At 38.5% G+C, this 16,371-nt stretch overlaps 1 protein-coding gene across 1 annotated transcript in view; it reads right to left on the bottom strand.

Moving 5' to 3' along the window:
• The window catches only part of DMD (dystrophin), a 1,831,916-nt gene that overhangs the window by 469,465 nt on the left and 1,346,080 nt on the right, over positions 1-16,371 (bottom strand). Inside the window, exon 54 of the mRNA XM_087813416.1 lies at positions 4,412-4,566. Within this exon, the coding sequence (XP_087669542.1) occupies positions 4,412-4,566 (155 nt within the window). The remainder of the gene's footprint in view (positions 1-4,411; positions 4,567-16,371) is intronic.

Raw genomic sequence — 16,371 nt, 5'->3', positions numbered from 1 at the left:
GGTAGTTGTGGGAGCCCTCCTACAGCAACGGACAGACAGTTCAGATTTAATGCTCATTTCTTGTTTAAAGAGTGATCCCGGAATAGAAATAAGGAAATGAAATCTCATGACAGTGTCATCATAAAGTCATCAGCCAGATGGCAGTCCTTGAAATCTAATCCTTAGAGGCTTCTCACAATAATTTGTAATATCACATCTAATATTATCTTACTCACCAATGCATATCTGTTCCCGGAGGTTGAAGAGCAAGACATGAACTTGCAGAGACCCTCGTTTCTGTCTTTATGTGTTAACATGTACTCTACAAGGAATAGGATCAGGAAAAGAAAGTATTTTCCTACACAGGTCACAGCAATGATCTATGTTCTGATGTGAATCGTTAAACTATGGAATTTAGTTGAGAAACAAGTTGCTCTTCTATTCATGAATGGTAGACAAGTTCCTTTTAGGCCCACGTGGCTATTTATATTTATATTTATCTGTATAAAATGGTAAACAAAGGTCTTCTGACCTATTAATAAACTTGAAGGCTAAAATGTAAAAAAATTAGCTGACTTTTGGTTTTGATTAGGTCTTGAAACGACACCCTGCCAGTGTATGATATCAAGTAAAGTTCTTCCAAGTTACATTTTTTATGTCTTATTTAACATTCAACAATTTAAAACTGAATTGAAGTCTTACTGCTTTTAATAGGCTTTCGAATCATATTTATCCCTATGATTGAAAGCTTCAGGTTAGGCAATACATTAGTGTTCAGTAGTAAAACTGAACTGAGAAATAATGTAATCAAAATGATTTCAACAGAGTCCCTTCTACCTGAAAAGTCTTGGTTACAGATACTTTCAAAGATATGGGATACTTTTTCTCCATAACCTGAATATCAATATAAATAATCTCTCCTTTAAAAATTATGTTTATATAATTCACAACAAAAGTGAAAGTGTTTACATCCTGTGATAGTTGTAGTTTTTGAGACTTTAAACACCAACTCTAGAAGATGGGTAAACAGAAGAGATAAGGTAGAAACAAGGAAACAGGATACTGTGAACAGCTTTGTTAAGAAACACTGTTTATTTATAAAATTTGGCAAAAAACTTCTCTTGGAGTAATATGGTGTAATTGTTATAAATGTGCCCTGAACGGCTTAGGTGAATGCAGACAAAGATGGTCCAGAGCAGGACTGCTGCAAATTCTCAGTGATGATGGAAACCTTCTACTTTGTACTGGCCAAAAGGGAAGCCAATAGCAACATGTGACTCTTGAGCACTTCCTAGGTGGCTGATGAGATGGAGAAAAATCAACTTTAAATTTTATGATAATGAATTTACATTTAAATAGCCACCTGTGGCTAGTGGCTACCCTACTAGACAGCCCAGATCTGCAGCAGGAGGTGACTTCACTTCTGGGGTTAGCTGGGCAAGATATTGGATTCAAACGTCCAAATGCAAAAGATCACACGAAGAGTTTTCTTGTTCTGTATCTAGTATAAGATCTATAAGAACGTAAAATTCGAGAAGCCATAGTCAGGTTTCATCTGTGCGGCTGACACACACTGAGCATACACAGAATGTGAATTTTGAACGTAAAGGAATCAGCTAATAGGGAACGCAGCTCTCACGACCTCTCAGAGCAACCATTAGGCCCAATGGCCCATTCCTATTACAATCCTACGTGAATATACCGCACAAATACACTTCGCGCGACTATACGAGCCGCATGGGTATGCTGTATTTACGCAAGGCTTTGAGTGGTTCTCTCCAGAAAACAACACTGTCCACCTACAGCATGCCCGTTTATCCCTTCATTCTTTCCATGCCCATCAGCAGACGTTCTCTATGGGATGGCTCTACCTAAATTCCTGGGAACCAGAGGTGGCTTTGGACATAGTTCAGGCCCTAAAGTTCCTGGGAAAGCCATGGCTTTCCTGATGCAAGCACTGCCTCCTTCCCTTCCTCTTCCTGCTGGGATGCAAATGTTCTGAGAAAATGCCAAGAAAAACACGGAGACTTTAGGGATGACACTGCTGAGCCACGGAGCCATCGGCACCTGCCTGTCTCTGAACTTCTCACGAAGTGAGAAAACAGACCTCTATTGGGCGAGCTACTGGGCTTGGGTTTCCAGTTAGCTGAAACTGGAGGCCATCCTAAGGGATACGTCTTTCTTCTGTGTTGAGTTACTGGCACATCAAAACACTTGTAGTTAGTGATTTTGTTCGTTTGTTCATTTACCTATTTAATAAAAAATGTTTTGGGGGTAGTTACTCTATGCCAAGCTAAGTGCTAGGCAATATGGTGTACAAGCAGCCAATGTGCACACCCCCACAGGGCCAAGGCCAGCAAACACTTAACTAGTGTTTAGTATCTAGCATAAGATCCTTGTGGAGAGCAAGACCGGCAAACACTTAACTCCAGGATAGTGAGATAAGTACTACAAAAGGGGCCCAAAGAGCAGGGGCTTGAGGGTTGGTAGTCAGAGAAGGCTTCCTGCAGGAACTGGCATTTACACTGAGACCTGGTCATTAGGTAAGTGGGGAGACAAAACATGACTACGAGGAAGTGACACAGCTCCAGGTTACTTGTGTCGGCGATGGGAAAGGGGGGGTAGAGCGAGAGCAGGCCATTACGCTGGAGTTTTAAGGAAAGGTCAAATCCTGCAAGACCTTGAAATCATTTACAGGAGTGTGAACTTTCTTCAAATAATAATGGATAAGTCACTAGAGGCTTTAAGAGTGGGAGGAGGGTGAGCGACGTGAATATGCTGTACTCTATGTGGAGGGTGGATGGGAGGCAGGAAGGCTAGAAGAAGGGAAACCAGTTAGGTGAGTGATGTCATTAAGGCAAGGCATGGCAGGCAAGGCGTAGGGCTGATGGCAAGGGACTGGATTTGAAAGCTACTTGGGCAGTAAATAGCTTTGTAATCGCTTGGCTAGTGTGGCTACGGTGGAAGAGGCAAGCATGAGCTTCTGACTTGGACAACTGAATGGGCTGTGGTCACGTTCACTGGAGAGGGCTCATTGGGAGAGAAGTAGGTGACATTTGCAGACAAAGGTTGAAAGGGGGCAAAGATGAGCTCAGCATTGGGTGTACTTGGTTTGAAGTTTCTGGGGGACATTAAAATGGAAAGAAATCAGTAGGATATGCAGGTCTGAAACTCAAAAGATCCTTCTCAGCTGCAACTGGTGTAAATGGACAGTCATCAGCGGACTGAAACTACACAAGTGGATGAAATTTCAGAGCATATGAGAGAAAGAATACGGAAGAACCTTAGAGGAATGAGTCAAAATAAATTTGGCAAATTGCAGATTCTGTATGGACCAGCGAAAAATGTAATTTGGCTTCTAACATTCTACTTTATTTTACCCGTTAGAGAAATAATTATATACTTTCTTTAAGTGGTAGCTTCTTAGGGACCATGTCAAAGTATAAACTAGAAGCCCTTCCTGTAGGATTCCAAAGACCTTAATAAAGTGATCAAAAGAACTGAGAGAGGTGCTTGGAGATTCAAAGAGCATGAGAATGTAGACAGGGGTCTGCCAGAAAGAGTGAGTCAATGACACAGACCTCCCCTGAAACCCTGGTTTTGTACCATAGAAATTCCCTAAATCCATCAAATTAATTTCTGATCTTAATTTACTTTTCTAAAGAGGCTTCTCATTGAAAAACAGGTATTTCCCATTGAGATCTAACTATTGACTCTGCGATATCAATCGACTGCATATGAGAAAGTCTTCCTGAGCCTACTAGGGACTTAATTGAACAGATACTGGATCTGTATTGGGATCAGAAAGTCCAACCTTATCACTGAGAGGAGGCCCTCTCTCCACCAGGGTCTTTTTGATAGAGCTCCAAATATAACTCCCCAACTTCAGGGTGAATCTTCTTTTCCATGGTTATCTGAACACCCACTGTCTGGAATTCAGGACTAGAGCTGCTCTATTCCCCCCGAGTCAGCAGCTTTAATCCATTTTCACAGTAGTTTTCACTCTTCAGTCTCTAACTCAATTTCAAGATTTATTTGGTCTCTTATTTTCCATATATCAATAGGTCATTACTCCTAAGCTTCTGCTCTTAGTTCAAAATCATTTTTTAAAAATTTCCTTGATATTTCTTTGGGTAGAGTCTCAAAGCAGACTGATCAATGGTTCTTTTACTGTAAATCAGTATTTTGGTTTTGTATAATCTCAGCTATGTCACTACCTTTGTGACTGTGGGAAAATCACGTAATTTCCCCAGGTCCCTCATCTTTAAAATAAGAGGACTTGGGCAAGCCTGTGAGTTTTATTAGATTTGTCATCTTGGATCCTCACAAGCCTGGTTAAGCAAGATTGGGAAAACACATCTTCACTGTCCAACCAGTGTCACCACGCCATCATTCCAGCCAACAATAGTTTTAGAAGTAACGTAGTTCGTACCTTTTCTGAATGCTTGCCCAAGAGGCATTGATGTTCTCTGTTATCATGTGTACTTTTCTGGTATCGTCTGCAGAATAATCCCGGAGAAGTTTCAGTGCCAAGTCATTGGCCACATCGACATTTATCTTCCACTGGCGGAGGTCTTTGGCCAACTGCTACAGATGCATATGAGAAAGAGAACGGATGTCAGTTTTCTCCGGATGTCAGAAATCTCTAATCACAGTTTCTTTTTGGTCCTCCTAAAAATTATTTATTATATGTTTTTCAAATTACTATAATACATTTATAACACATGCTTGTTATAAAATGAAAAAAACATATATACCCACCACCCAAAGTCAAATCTTCCTCCATCACCATATATTTGACTCCCCTGTACCCTTTATGACTCCTACCCCCCACCTCCGGTAACCACCATACTATTGCCTGTGTTCTATGTGTTTTGGTTTGTTTGTTTTACTTGTTGGTTCATTTGTTGCTTTCAGTTTTATATCCCATATATGAGAGACATCATATGGTTCTTGATTTTTTTTCTGTCTGACTTATTTCGCTTAGCATGATATTCTCAACATCCATCTGTGTTGTCACAAATGGCAGTATTTCACCTTTTCTTATGGCTGAGAAGTATTCCATTGTATATACAAAATTGTACACTTGAAACCTATATAATTTTATTAGCCAATGTCACCCCAATAAGTTTAATTTTAAAATGAAAAACTTAGTACAAAAGTATCCTCAGTTCAGAACATGTCTACATAACTGCTTTTAACTTATCATGTGGTTTAGTCAGTCATAAGAGTATAAGCTAACCCATTTTTCATGACAAAACATTTCAAATGCAGCATGTTGAATAAGAACCAGTACCAGGTATTTCAATTTAGTAGCAATTAAGTGGAAATAAACTGATCTTAATTGTTTTTATCAGGGGAGAGAAAAAAGTATAAAAGTAAGCTCCCATATAGTTGTTGAATGTTTGACATATACCAACTGTGAACAGAAAAAAATACTTCATGTACTTCTTTCCCTCTTCATTAACTTGTTGAATTGTTTATGTAATTAGTGCCATCTACTGGTATTCAACTAAAGCTGCATCTAGAAAACATTGAACACCAAAGGAACAACGCTGTTATGCCAGTCATAAACTTTTCTGAAGGCTCAGGTGATTCATGATACTTTAAAAATATCCTACTTTAAAATTTGAATAAAATTGCAAATATAAGAATCTTGTTAAATCAAGTGACATATGTTTTCTTCTTTGTCTTTGGCAACTGAGTATTAGCAAACTATGTATTTCATCACTTGAAACATCATACATCAAAGAAAGAAATAAACCAATGAAAAGTTCATGTGGAAGCATATTAACCCCAAATTTCCATTAAGCATTGCTGCAAGTGCATGGAGAAGGCTTTTAAGCATTAAGAAAATATTAATCGCTAAGACAGTTCTATCAAATCCAGCCTGCTGGGTTAAGCCATTGATAAATGGACAAACAAGAGAGAGAATTAAAAGTTTTTATTAAAAAAACAACACCAACCAACCTCCAACGGATTTATGGCTTAGAAACAACAAAAGACCAGCTCAATCCAACATGGTCCTTATGGGAACCCCTAGCTTCATTATACGCTCATTGTAAGTTATTAGCATACTAAACCCCGCCCCCTTAGAAATGGAAAGCCCATCTAAAGGACACCATGTGGCTGCCTGGGCTTTTCTGAGAAGTCCCCACACCTTTCTGGGAAAAACCCTGAATACCCCTCCCCCTTAGTGAAAGCCTTAACCCTCAACTGAATGAGCCTCAATGAAAGAAGTAAATCCCACTAGGGAGGGGCTCTGCCTATGTGGCAGCCTTCTCCCTGTCCCACTCCTTCACTGATAAACTTTTCACTATAAACTCTAAAAAAAAAAAATTAACTTTCAAAAAAGAAAAAAATAGACTGCTAAATCAAGTTGGCACAATTTGACACCAATTAAAAAAGTAAAAAAATAAAATCCAAAGCTAGAAAGATTGGTAAAATAAGCACATTTCATGCACTACTGCTGGGCAAAGTATCTATTAGGGCAATTTGGTGACATCAAGTGACATACAAACCCTTACTCCCATTTACCCAGTAATCTCATTTTTGGTATTTTTTTCCCCCCTAATCAAATATTAAAAGAAGAGAAATAAATACATTTTAGGAATAAAGATATTCATTAACCAAGAAAAAAGAGAAATGATTTCAATGCTTAATGAGAAGACATTAAAATTACATAACACATCAACCCAGTGGTCTCTCTCCTCTGCAGTAAATGTGTACAAAAATCATAAGTAAAAAACAGAATATAATTTCTATGTACACTGTATTTCTTAAATCTGTAAGAATACATAGTCATGAGCTAGAAGAGGAATTTGAAAATAACTGATGTTTCTAAAAAGTAATCATTTCTGTTTTAATAATTGTTCTTTTATGTGACTATGATATTTATATAGTCAAAAAAAATCAAATACTAGTGCTTTTAGCATAGTTTCAGTATCTTTGGGTGGACTGCTGTTCCTTGAAAATGTATAATCTGTATATTATCTGGCATTTCTCAGTTAACTAGAACATTCTATTCTAGAATTAAACAAAATAATTGCATTTACTGCATATAGTAAATACACCCAGATAACCAAACTAATACTGAGCAGCTAAAGCCAATATTACTAACTTTTGCTATGAAAGCAGAAAGAGAGACAGTTTTTTGTTTTTGTTTTTAATCCTCGCTTGAGGATATGCTTAGAGAGGAAGGGAGACGAGAGAGAAATATGGATGTGAGAGAGAAACATCGCCTGGTTGCCTTCCATATGCTCCCTGACTGGAGCTCAAACCCACAACCCAGGTATGTCCCTGAGTGCGAATCAAGCCGGCAACCTTTTGGTGTAAGGGACAAAGCTGGCCCGGCAGAGAGACAGTTTAAAGACACAGGGAGTAGCTGCCGCATTACAAAGCAACTACAGCTTCCCTTTCGGAAGGCTTGCCTTTCCTTATATACTCCTTTTGCCAAGCTCTACAGCTCTTATTTTCCACTTTTCAAATCCTCACACTATGCAAAAGCCTTTCTGAGGTGAACCACAGACCCCAAGGACTTTCCCTTTCTAGAAATTTCTTAGGGTAATGTTAAAGAGAAAACCACAGGCCTAAATTGGCATCGCTTGTGCTAAAGCCCATGATATCAAACCTAGATTTAATACTCAACTTAATTGCTGTTTCTTCCTGTCCCAGAAATATAACCTTAATCAACAGTTTGGAATTTTCTGGTCAACACCAAACAGGTAATCTGTCACGCGGGCCCTCTCCATCTCCCATAGAAAGAAGAGGCGATCTGCATGATAAAAACACTGGCCTGCTCCCTTCCCCCCCAAGAGGATGCCCTGATTTAAAAACAATCCTTTCTTTTCTAATGTTAATAGTTCCCTTGACCTACCCTTCTTCCTATAAAAAGCTTCCATTTTGTACAATCCCCTCACAGCGTCCTTCTAGTTGCTAGATGGGATGCTGCCCAATTCCTGAATCACTTAATAAAGCCAATTAGTTCTTCAAATATACGAAGTTGAATTTTGTTTTTCTAACAGTACAAAATTACCTCTCCTTCCCTTCCTCTCCTCGCTTAAACCAAACCTGCAGTGTTAAAGTAATATGTACTAAGATATAAAAGACCAATTGGCCCTTATTATCCAGAGGATGGTATTTGCATTTAAAAAGAAAAGCTTATTACCTGTCATCTACTAAATCTCTAATTGGTAGCATGGGGATCCACAAAACTTAGACCAATTACCTTTTCCTGAGGTAATTCCTTTTTAAGAAGGATGCAATTGTTAATGAAATACTTATTATGAACTAACATCAAAACACATATGTATAGACAGAAATAGAAAATATAAATTATAAATTTAAGAAATAATTAAAATAATTTATTTTTATCTAGGAAAGAGAAATAATCTTGGAAACTACCCCTCATGCATTGGTTGCTATTTGAAGTCTAGATATAAGCGGGTATATACTCCTTGGTTCCAATCTGCAGATCATAAAACATATATAAAAGTATAAGTTCAAAAGTATGCTAGAATTTTCCAAAGAATTGAAGGAAATAGCAAGCTAAAGTTAAATTAGAGACTTCATAGTAAACAAGTAGTAAAAGAGTGAAGCTCGGCTTCAAACCAGAGCTTTTTCACATACTTTAAAGCTTGAAAGGCAAAAACATGCAATATCTTTTTCTTCAAATTTGTATTCACACTGAAATTTAGATTTTTATACCTAGGAAAAGCTTGACTGAGTGCTAACCCTCACTGAATACTGCCTAGGTTTTGTGAGAATGTAGGATTAAAAAGAAAAAACCCCACTGACCTTGACTAACATTGACAGGCTAAGGCCCTTATCTGAACTCAAAGGCTGTCAACCGCAGCATTCCTTTTTTCCCTCTTCAAGACACTCACTGGAAGAGACTGGTTTTCCCTCCTCTTAAGGTAATCTGTTGACCACCTTGGGCTTTAACCAAGTGTCCTGCACACTAGGAACAATGACCTTGGCCAGCTTTGCTTACCACTGTGACTTTACCACTGGGATGACTCCAGGCCACAGGAGTGTAAATTCAAAAACACAGCAGAATTCACACACCCTCTTTATTTCTGAATTCCATTTACAATGGTATACACTACAGGGAATTGTTTGTGTGGTGATCATGTTGTGTGAAGAAATTTAAAATACTGTGAGCACTAGCTTATAAAAAAAAGATGATTTTGTGGGCATGTGTGTGTGTGTTTTCTATGAAGAATATAAAATGCTAAATCCCCATGATGCCACTGTAATAACCTGGTTATTATTTAACAGCATGCCATTTATATAGCTTTGCCAAAAAGCTGACTTTAACACTCTCCAAGTCTGTTCCCTGCTGACTGATGGGGGAAGGGACTAGAGAAAGGCAGTTTAGATGCATGCCCAGTAAGGTCTGAGTGACCTGGGAAGGCGCTTGCCAGGTCCGATCATAGCTGGGAACAAAGTAGTGACCAGGATGGGGCTGGCCACTGCAAGCACACGAAACTTGAATTTATAAACTTCCAAACAAAGGAAGTTCTCTCTCTTCTCTCTCTCACACATGTGCTGGGCCCTCTTGGGACTCCTACTGCAGGGGGATACACTCCCCTGCGCCCACATGTTGGACTCCACACATGGACTAATGGACTTTAATTAGCTTAGATGCTGAACTACACCAGGGTACAACATGGAACAAAAGCTCTGGACCCTGGCCTTGCTTTTGGTTCTGCTGGAACCCCAGCTACACCTTTTCCAGGACTGTCTCAAGGGGCAGGGGACTTCCGAACCCGAGAAACGTAATTTTATGCAAATAAATCCTTCTTCCACATCCCATCCTCCCATGAGAGTCTTGGAAAACTCAATTCTGAAGATATCGCAAGGACATCATTCCCACTCATGTCTGGCATCACCCAAAAGACTGTGGCCCCAATCGGGAAAGAAATGCTTCATATTCAAACTTAATATGCTGCTGCTACAGTATGTACTTGATTTTATATATAGTATTTTAGGCAAAAAAATGATTTGGACTATGGAACAACCCTCCCTATGTAGTTTCAGGATCTGCTGTGCAGCCCCCACAGTGGCCAGGTTAGCACCAGATGGCTCTGGTTTCTGGGTTTTGGTAACACTTGTTGGCCCTCCAGCCCCTGAGGTGTAACAGCTTCCTGATGTTGCTAAATTCCAGGTTGTTTCCATATCTCCTACCAGGCTTCTCAACTCCTTCATGAGCCACGGAATCAGTCCCCTGTATTGAATTCTCTCTGTTTGAAATGCCTAGTATGGTTTCCAGACTGGATCGTGACGAAACAAACTGAAAGAAATCTCACAGCAAATGACCCCACCTACAATTACACAGGAGAAATTCAACATGCTAGATATGTGACCAAAGGGAAAGTTTATTATCCTCTCTATGCCTTAGTTTCATAAAATAGCAATATTTTATGAAGCATAAATTTTGCAAAACATCTCACTTTACATCTTGCATCCTTCTGTGCTGTGGGAAGCTGATTCGTGCATCTGGACATCATCTATTCAGGATTCTCCCCTCCATGTGCTACTTCTGTCTTTGTATCTTTTCACCCTCCTGTCTCTTTGCAAGGGCTTTCTCCACAGCCTTTAAACACAAGTCTCTCTGGGTTCTGGGTTTTGCTACACTATAATTCATCAAAATCAGGTTCTGCCACCGCCATCCCACTTAAACTCTTCTGACAGACGCCACCAGGGCAAATTGGATTATTAGCCTCAGTTCTTTACCCTACCCTATATCCAAGCCCTTTGCTATGTAAATTTGAATTTCCTGCTACAAAAGGCAGTTCCACTTTTCTGCCCTTGACAATGAGCTTGGCCATGGGACTTGCTTCGCCTAATCCTAATGGGATGTTAATAGAAGAGACACAAGGGGAGGTTTGAAATGTGCTCCCGCAGTGGAGCTAGCCCTTTTGTACTTTTGCCATCACCAGGAGACAAACATGCCCTGCGGCTGGCCTGCTTATCCCTGGAGGATGAGTGACATGTGGAGAAGGGCCACCCCAATCAATCTGTAGACTGAAGCAGGGCCACCCCAGCCAAGCTGCAAACTCATTCTGAAGTTGTTTGTTTTGCAGCATTTTTGTGAAAACAGTAAACTGATTCAGTCACCAATGGCCGATGTCTGTGGGAAGTTAGAGGTTCTCAGTTACTTGATTTATTTGCAGCAACTGGTGCTACTGACTACTCTTTCTTGAGGCTCTAGCCTTTCTTGGCCCCCTCTCTTCGGGTCTTCTCTATGCTCTCTTATGGTACTAGTTTTTCTTTCCTGTCTGTCCCTTAAATATTGGTGTTCTCCAAGGTTCTATGTCTAACCCAATCTTATCTCTCTGCAGTTTAAGTTAATTCTCAACCAGAGGAAGAGGCAGGGAGCATACCCAAAGTGAGGTTACATCATAATTTTCCCTTACATCCAAATCTTCTGCCTCCATTGCCACTGCCTTTAGTTAATCCCTCTTCATCTCTTACTTGGACTCTGCAATAACCTTTTTATTGACTCCCTCCCTCTGCTGTCAAACCAGCTCTTCCATCACAGATAGCTGCTCAAGAGATCTTTTTGAAATGCAAGTAGAACCACATTACGCCTCTGTAAAAACCTTTCAACGGCTCTCTATTATCTACAAGAAAAAGTTCAAACCTCTTTTCTTGGATTACATGGCTCTCAAGTAGACTACCCTGACCTGCACAATCACTTTCATCTTTAGGTATCTCCTTTCCTCTACCTCCTTTACTTTTACCCAATCCCATAATTGCCCATATGAGAACACAAAAACTCTGAAAGGTTAAGTGACTTGTTGAAGATGACATAGCTACTCAGTGAAAGAGGCCTTGCAAAAACGCAGGTTTCTTGACTCCACGGTTCAATCTAGTTAAAGAAGATATGCTCTCATAAAAAAGAATTTAAGGAAAATGACTGGGTTTATTATAATTGAACTTTGAAGAATATAAAATAATCTCCTTGATGAGTATAGCAAGATTGGAAAATTATTATGTATAATAAAGTAATACATTGCCAAAGACAGCAGAAAAAAAAATACGTATTTGGTTTATTAAAAAAAAATCACTAAACAATTTACTTCTAAGTATGAATTAATGTTCTATAAATCTTTATTGGGAAAAAGAAACACAATTTCTTTCTTGCCTGTGTGAATTAAAATGACCTATAAAACCTCTTTATGGATTTATAATAGAAACATTAAAATATCTGTAAGGAAGCTGTTTCTAAAGTAAATCCTCTCACCATTAACTTGGAGACTCATCTATTAAACCTCTGACATTACCAAACAACTCTGTTTCAGAAGGTAACACTCTATATAGGGGATACTATTTAAGAAAATGGCACTCATTTTCTAGCTTACTGGAAATGATTAATCTTCTCAATAGCGTTGAGGACTACATACGAAAGTTGTTACTTTTTTGTCCTTTCAACAATGACTACAAGCTGAGAGCAGGCTAGTAAATGTGTTATCGGCCAACCCATTAGAGTTCCATTATTTTCTGTCTTACATGGCTTCATGTAATGAATTTTTATAATTAAACTAATGGCATACAATTTATTTCCCCCCCTCTTTACTTTCAGGCCCCATTTCTCTTCCGGCTTCTTTGGAGTAAGTTTTGTACAGAAAGAAGGGAGGAAAGCCCTCCAAGTGCTTCATTACCTTAATTTCATTATGACATTTTGGAAAGCATTCTCTTTATCTGGCCTCTCATGTTAATGTGCTGAGTTTATTCATGCTTTTTGTAATTAACAAATCACCCAGCTACCTCAGGCGTCTAAGAGAAGTTTGGTGGAGAGGGCATGGAAATGGTTGGGTAGAAATAACTCGAGAGAGAATGCCAGAGGATAGATCCCCAGAAAGTGGCATTTTTCTGGACTCTTTTTTAGATCCCATAAACCTATTGTGGTAGAGTGCATTACTGTTCACAAACATTCAGTGCCTTTTCATGCCAGATGATTATACATCTGTGCCCACTGAATCAGGGAAGGCAATGGAACTGATTTGGGCTACTTGTCACTTCCAGGCAGAAGGGTTAAGGGCTAATGGCATTGCCCACTATGTTCCCTGCTTCTCTGATCGTGAAATTATGTATTAAGATGCAGCTCTCACCAGCTATGCTCCTTGAGTGACTAAGCTAAGTAGAACTCCCTTTGTGAATCTACAAGGGGAATGTGACATGAATAAAATACAAATTTTGTGTTAGGCCTCTAGATTTTGTGATTGCTTGTTACTGTGGCATAACTTAGCCTATCCTGGCTGACATGCCTACTCAGGTATGACCCTGTCTTATAGAGTAGGGCAAGTCTCCAGATATTTTTGAACCAGGGCCCAGGATAGAATAAGCTAGTATAGTGACATGTAAAAAGTAGGTTCCATTGCTAATATATGTTTAGAAACTATGTTTCTAAAGCAGCTTATAAATTTGAAGAAACGAGAAAAGATTTGTAGTCTTAATGACATGTACATATACCTTTTCAATGAAACTTTCTATTGCCCATTCTCTCCCTCCCCAGGCTTTACTGGGTGCTTACATAAATGGATTAATAAAATATGTGGTCTTTGTGATTGACTTTTTTCATTCGGCATCATGCTTTTTTGGCTCATCTATGTTATAGCAACACTTTATTCATTTTTATTGCTGAATAATATTCCATTGTTGGATATACCACATTTTAAAATCCATTCATTAGTTGAAGACATTTGAGTTGTTTTCTACCTTTTGGCTATTATAAATAATGCTGCTACAAACACCTGTATAAAGATTTTGTGTGGATATATGTTTTCATTTCTCTTGAGCGTGGCACTTTTATTTCAAATAATAATTCCATGTGAAAACCTTTTTAAATTACTGGTTCAATTTCTTTACTCGTTAAGGTCTATTCAGATTTTCTATTTCTTCCATCCATAATATCCTCCTATAATTGTTGGATTTCTGTGGTTAGCAGTTATATACCCTTTCATTTCTAACATTACTAACTTGAATCTTCTCTCTTTTTTTTCCCTTAGTCAGTCTAGCAGAAGTTAATATTGTTCATCTTTTCAAATAACCAACTTCTGGTTTTGTTAATTTTTTTCTCGTTTTTCTTTTCTCTGTTTCACATAATATTTATTACTTCCCTCTTTCTGCTTACTTTAGGTTTAATGTTCTCAGTTTTTCTAGTTTCTTAACACGAAAGGTTGGGTTACTCAGTTGAGATTTTTCTTCTTTTCTAATATAGGTATTTATAGCTATAAACTTTACTCTAAGCACTGCATTAGTTGCATCCCGTAGGACTTTTGTTTGGTTTTTTATAATCCTCACCGGGGGATATTTTTTCCATTGCTTTTCAGAGAGAGCAGAAGGGAGAGAGAGGAAAACATTGATGTAAGAGAAACATATCAATTGGTTGCCTCCCACACACACAGAGACCAAGCCTGCAACGGAGTACATGCCCTTGACAGGTAATCGAACCTGAGACCTTTCAGCCCGCGGGCTGATGCTCTAACCACAGAGACAAACCGGCTAGGGCCATTATGTTGTGTTTTTATTTCCATTCATCTGGAAGTATTTTTGCATTTCCTTTGTGATTTCTTCTTTAACTTATTGGTTATTTAAGAATGTGTTGTGTCATTTTCTCATATTTGTAAATTTCCCAAATTTACTTTTGTTATTGATTTTTACTTTCATTTAATATGGTCAGAGAAACTACACTGTATGATATCAATCCTTTTAAATGCACTGGGATTTGTTTTATGGCCTAGCATATGGTCTATCCTGGTGAATATTCTATGTGCAATTGAGAAGAATGTGTATTCTGTTATTACTGGGTGGAGTGCTCTATAGGTGACTGTTAGTTCATAGGTCTTGTTAGTTCACAGTATTTTTCCAAGTCTCCTATTTCCTTGTTAATCTTCTGCCTAGTTGTTCTATCCTTATTAAAGGTGGGGTGTTAAAGTTTGTTTGGTTGAATTTATATTTCTCCCCTCTGTTCTATTAGTTCTTACTTTATGTATTTTTCTTAATTCTTGTCTTTCTTTTCCTTAGAGTGCAATTAAGATCTGTCTTCAAGTTCACTGATTCTTCTGCTAACTTAAGCCTGATGTTGAGCACCTCCATTGAAAATTTCATTTCAATTATGTACTTTTAAACTCCAGAATCTCTATTTGGTCCCTATTTATAATATGTATCTCTTTATTGATATTCTCTATTTGGCAAGACAAGCATGTAACCTTCTAGGTCTCCCAGGAATATGTCAGCCTTTTTAAAGTGCCCTGAAGACGTCTCATTCCCCAGATCTTCCTTTTAAGTTTTTTTCCAGATCCTGATTATCTACACTGGTAATATAGCCTCAGACAGCTGCTATTTAAACTATTGCTGCTGGCTGTTTTGGATAAACACTCAGGGGACAGGGTTTTTCTGGGAGTTAGCTCAAAGTCAGGTCAAACAAATGGCAAGGTCTTGTGTATAGGTTTCTTCTACGGAGTGGCAAGACAGATCAAATAGTGGTAATGCTCTGGGTATAAAATGGGTCTTTTTGAGGAACTCCAATCCTGGTCTTCCCTCTCTGGTGGCTGTAAAGCTAGTAATTTTCAAGGATACTGTGTAACTGGGGAAAAGTGATGGCAATAAGCCAAGTTAAAAAGCCTCGAACCCTGCTGTTCTCACTGAAGTGCAGCAATTTTCATATTGTTGCCAACCTTTGGTTAATTTCCAGAGTTCAGAAAAAGCAATTTGGACAATGTTTACAATTTGTTGCTTTTATGAAGGAGTGGATTTACAGAGCAGCCACATTATATTTTCAAGCCTGGAACAACTTACACTGTGAAAAGGAAACAAGGCACAATATGGTGCAATCAGAGCATAATGCTATTTAAGTCTTGGTGACTCTGCATTAAATATTTATATAGTATTGCAGTACCTGGGGAAACTACTCATTACTTTCTGTGCTTTATCAGTGATATAGGAAGCACTGTACACTTTGAGAAGTTTAATAACTTTATACCTACTTTGGGAGGAAAAGTACTATTAGGTTATTGATTCTTTCTCCCTAATCAAGTGAAAACAAAGAGGAATAAAAAAATGCATGAAGAAATGGCAGATCCTGGAAAGAAGATTTCTGATGTTTTCATTATTGTATCAGAAATGCAAACCTCGAACTGCCAGGGTGGGCCAATTGGCTGATTTAATTTTGTGCAGTCTAAAAGTAAACAAAACGTGTGAAAGAAGTATTCAGTTTCCATTACTGTACATATCCTCACGGCAGATAAGGATATTATCTAATACCACTCATCCCCCCAAATAACTGAAACTATAAAGCTCTACTTCCATATGGGAAAAAGAACTTTCTCTGATTAGTTTCCTTCCTAGTAAAATAATTTGAGATCCTCAAATAGCTACTGTATT

The sequence above is a fragment of the Miniopterus natalensis genome, chromosome X, assembly GCF_054644295.1.
Source record: "Miniopterus natalensis isolate mMinNat1 chromosome X, mMinNat1.hap1, whole genome shotgun sequence".
Lineage (NCBI taxonomy): Eukaryota > Metazoa > Chordata > Mammalia > Chiroptera > Miniopteridae > Miniopterus > Miniopterus natalensis.
This window is presented reverse-complemented; position numbering and strand designations above follow the sequence as displayed.